A 4809-nucleotide genomic window follows, 5' to 3' on the forward strand; every position below is an offset into this window, starting at 1 on the left:
TGTGGGTACAGTTGTGCACCTCTGGCCAGAGTAAAACTATTCGAATAGCCGTGCCCGCGGTTATGGGCGATCGACCAGATTCACCGTGATTAGTCTCACCCCTAATAAATCGACCCAATGCACTGTAGTACAGGTGGGTTGATTGGGCCTGTTCAACGTGGTGTAGCATTCATCAGTGGAGATCTAATTTACCTTAATTATTCAACAGTTTTACTGTTTGCTAAATAAAATGTTTTACAACCGCCTTTATGCAAATAGCCACAAACCATCCTTGTATCCCTTTGCACGTCTGCATCATTGGTGTGGCTTGCTGAGTACGGTGGTTGTACTCAGCCTTGCTATTATTCCCCCTTTTCAGAAGTGTAGTGCTTCTGAGCTGAAGACGAAGTTGGAAGACCAAGGCTCAGACCCCAGTTGAGTTTTGCCTGTGGAGTGGAGCTGAAGCCCCGCTAGGATCGCCTTTTCCGCTGCTGCTGCTTTTGTTTCGGTGTGAGGACTAAGTGCCTCTTCTGTAAGTATTTTACGCTTTATTTACGTTTGGAACTGTATATTACTTGTCGTTTTGTGTACCCTGGCTGGTCCTGGATAGGGATTTAATACACAAAATAGTCTGGAAATTTGGGCTAAATTTCTGGGCGTGACAGCTTTCTTGCAGGGTGGAGGCAATGTCTAGTCCATAGGGGAAGGCTCGGGTTGCCAAGACGACGCCGTGCCTCTGTTCGGGTTCTCCTAGGTTGGACTCAGCAAGGAGCCTAGTGGGCGGCATGGTAGAGGCGGCCTGGGTCATCCCACAGTGGATTGTGGCGGGGTACTAGAGGGTGTTGGTGTAGCAACGGTCTTGCCGGTGGTAGGACTGGAAGTCGACCAATGAAGGGGTGTCGGTCTAGTGTGGTGGGGGTTACGTTGCCGTTGATTGGTTGGTGGTATCTGAGTTGGTGGGTGACGGACCACGCGACAAAGTTGCAGGGATCCTTTGTGAAGGCCTAGCCTAGTGTTGCATTGCACTGACGCATACCCAATAGTCTTGGGTTGGGCTCGACGGGGCCCACCATATATTAAGTCTTATACGGAATCATACCTCATACATGGAAGGTGTTCTGGATAAGGAAGGAAAAACAGAGTTCTATTCAGACACTACAAAGACTACTCGGATCGTATCCATATTTGTCTCCCTAGTTTTACTTGGACAATAGGACATCTGAGGGTATAAATACAAAGACCCCCTAGGAGGAGGGGAGACATGCCAACAAGCCAAGAGAAGCCAATACAAATGTAGACAATCAAAGGAAAGCCTAGACATACCCAATCTAGTGCCACAAAGATCGACATGAGGGATCTAGCGCTACTTTCAATCTCATCGAGTTCATATTCGAGGATAAACTATAAAGACCACAAGATGTCACCTAGATTAGGTCATCCCAAATATTGTACTCAAGTGATACTGATATATAAAGGCAACACCGCCTTTGGCCAACAAGAGTAGGGCCAGCTATTACTTGTCAGAGAAGGGGCCCGAACCTATATAAAAAAACTGTATCTCCCATCTCTTTTACCTCAATCTCATGCATACCCTAGCACCAACGATCATGATACTTCCAGATAGCATAGTCGCGGTATAAGACGTCAACAATTATATTTAAAATACACTCGATAATAATTGTTAGTAGATGATGATGTAGCACACTTGCATGTTATCTAAAATACTCTAGATAATACTCCCTCTATTTCATATTATAAGTTGTTTGACTTTTTTCTTAATCAAACTTCTTTACATTTGACTAAGTTTATAGCAAAATACAGTAACATTTTCAATAATGAGGAAACATTGTATCAAAATATATTCTATGTTAAATATAATAAAACTAATTTGGTGTCGTGAATGTTGCTCACTTTTTCTATAAACTTAGTAAAATGTAAAGAATTTTAAGTAAGAAAAAAGTAAAACGACTTATAATATAAAACGGAGGGAGTAAATGTTAGTGGGTGCTGATGTGGCACACTTACATGTTGAGCTTTAGGAGTTAGTTGGCATCAACTATATAGATAGTATAGATATTTTCTTGCATGTGTTATTGATTGAATTCATTGACTATTTTGACTTACGAAAAAAAGCATCAACTAATAAAGACTAGCAATCACTAACCGAGACAAAAAAATTAAATGAATTGACCTTACAATGTATAGTTCAGTACCCCTTGCTTCTGCTACTGCACCATAAAATTCCTATAAGAGAATTATTGGAAAGTTTTTGCACAATTAGCTAAACTAGTGAATAGCATAACTAATAAAAAGTGATTGATATGGCAAATATTAAAGGTGATCTATGGCCATCCTCCCTATTTTCTAAGTAGTGGGAACTACTTGAAATTAGAAACTTACCATATTTCTTTAAGAAATCATCACAGGTACTAGATTTGCTACATCAACTAAACTCCATCACAAAATAGCAACCACATGGTAATTAGGATTCCAAACAAAATGTTCTAAAGGCAAGTACAAATTTAAGTTGTTATGACAATACAAAATAGAAGTTCGGGACCATGCCCATAAAGGTATGGTTACAACAGGGTAACAAGATCCATAAGGATGATAATAAGTTTTAGAAGTGCAGAGTTTGTTCCAACCAATGCTTAAAACATAAGTACTCCAGTACTTAGTCAATCAGGTTTGCCTCATCATTCTTTGACTTCTTTTTCTTTGGCACAAATTGTCGAGCCCACAGATGCTTCCCTCTTGTCATGAATTTGACTCTCTTGTTGCCATCAAGGACACGGAGCAGTGTCAATTGCGAGTAAAACGTGACTTGTGCAAAGAGTGGTGGCCTAGGTTCAGGTGGCTCTTCTATGGTTATATCTTCAATATCTCCATAGTGCCTGTAGTATTAAACAATGGCATCCATAAATTTGAGTTACTAGACAGCCAAACAAGTCAACCCGCATAAATGGATAAGCTGTGCATTGTCTTTGCATATTAGCTACTTGAATTAAATAAAATATTTACAGTAGTGATTTTACAAGGAATGTCTTCATCTTTGAAAGTTAAAACAGCACCATGGATAATAAAGATACAAAGAAAATTTCTACATTTCACGGAAGATATATATCTACTTCAGTATCACCAATTTGTTGTAGGCATAATGGTACAAATATGTTTGCTTTACCTTTTTTTTATGTTATCAGGATCTTTTGTGGGCCTTCACAAATGCATGGAGGAAATATTTTCAATATAGACCCATTTCTCTTGTCAATGAAACTGGAGCAAACATTTGATATTACAAATAATGAGTTACTCTTGATATAGCTACATCATTTAAATTAGTTATCATTTAAACATGTGTCTGAATGACTATTCATTCATACAACTGAAGGTGGTCCATTTTAGGTCACTTAATTTTTCTTAATCAATTTTCAACTAGATATATATGTTATGATGTTTTATACTTATATAGCATGGACTTTAATCAACCTAGATTAAATCAGTACTTTCATACCTCTTAAGTAATTTAGAAGTATATGACAAGTCTATGGCACACTGCATATGTAACATATGACAAAATATCATTTCCTAATCTAATACATTGTCTTCCTTTTCTGCAATTACACAATTTATTTATGTGTCAATGTTTTTATTTGTTTTCAATTACTGCAATGAAAACCTATACATTTTCTCACAAATCATCACATAGTCTTATATATCACATAAAAAATTTAGGACAAAACTCAATTTGTACTTTAGAAATTTGACTGACCAATCCAATAAAGTAGAAAAAAACTCAATACATCATTAATAACTAGCTATCGGATGTTACCTACCATGCTAGCTGCTCCTCATATACATATGGGTGAAGTTTTGTAATCAATAATTACCTCATGAAGAAATCGTATAGTTCATCTTTTGACAACGGGTAGCCATTGGAGAAAGTCACAAATAAAGTTCTTTCATCATTTGAAACATCAGAAGGTTGTTGTATTACCTGCAAGGAAATAACATATATAAGATTGGCTAGATTTATAGAAGCTATTAAATCTCATCAACAAATCACTACATAAATGCAATGACTACATAATCAATATTCAGTGACTACACAATCAAACCACTACATAAGAACAATGGTACTCTTACTGGATCACAATGCTTCTCCCTTAAACTCAGGTTATCCAAGAATGACACCAAACACGAAGATGATGCATACTCATCTATTGCCACTTTTGTATCTTGGAGGATACGGTTTCTTGGATACTGGATGCTTCTATAACTAGAGCTTTCTCCATGATTTTCTTGATTGTTTGCATACAGAGATTTGATCTTGGATAGAAGATCGTCCTGCAGATGGATGGGGAAATTAGAATAGATGATTCACAAACTGTTAACAAAGCTATAGATCGAATTTTCTCTTACCGTGCTCAAAGGAACTTGATCATTCAAGTTTCCTTCATTGTCTCGACAGATCTGATATGGAAACTCCTCCGTCTCTTCGTGTCCATGAAGATCTTTTAAGGCCTTGTAGCAAACATTGTTGAGATAGAAAGCAATTCCTTCAATTGCTTCTTGTTGAAAGGGGCTTCTTGTATTGCTTAAATCACAGTGGTCTAGATTTAGGGTTTCGACAAAACTTTTGGCCACAAAAGCAATTGCCTGAAAGTGATCATCATCAAATGAGTCTATGCGCTCAAGATAATCAGTATGGTCATAATTTCCCTCGAGCCACAACCAAAACGCGGTTATCTCCATGGAAATGGAAGTATCAAGCTGAAGAAACAAGACCAAACGGTAGAAAATATCACGTATTATCACCGGATCTGAGGCCAT

The 4809-nt window shown here is 37.7% G+C and overlaps 1 protein-coding gene across 1 annotated transcript; it reads right to left on the reverse strand.

Annotated features, from left to right (window-relative positions):
- Positions 1 to 2653: 2653 nt before the first annotated feature.
- Positions 2654 to 4809, reverse strand: LOC127778679 (uncharacterized). Its single transcript, XM_052305301.1, has 4 exons — positions 4399 to 4809; positions 4123 to 4323; positions 3867 to 3973; positions 2654 to 2873 (listed from the first exon to the last, which is right to left on the reverse strand). The coding sequence occupies exons 1-4, from the start codon at positions 4807 to 4809 to the stop codon at positions 2654 to 2656; spliced, it is 939 nt and encodes a 312-aa protein (XP_052161261.1).

The sequence above is a fragment of the Oryza glaberrima genome, chromosome 7 (assembly GCF_000147395.1).
Source record: "Oryza glaberrima chromosome 7, OglaRS2, whole genome shotgun sequence".
NCBI lineage: Eukaryota > Viridiplantae > Streptophyta > Magnoliopsida > Poales > Poaceae > Oryza > Oryza glaberrima.

Excerpts from the sequence above, each read along its gene's own strand:
- LOC127778679 (XM_052305301.1), bottom strand. The coding sequence starts at position 4,809 with ATGGCCTCAGATCCGGTGATAATACGTGATATTTTCTACCGTTTGGTC. Across the intron at positions 4,324-4,398 it reads ATCAAGTTCCTTTGAGCACG|GACGATCTTCTATCCAAGAT; the intron begins GTAAGAGAAAAT and ends ATCCATCTGCAG. Across the intron at positions 3,974-4,122 it reads GGGAGAAGCATTGTGATCCA|GTAATACAACAACCTTCTGA; the intron begins GTAAGAGTACCA and ends ATTTCCTTGCAG.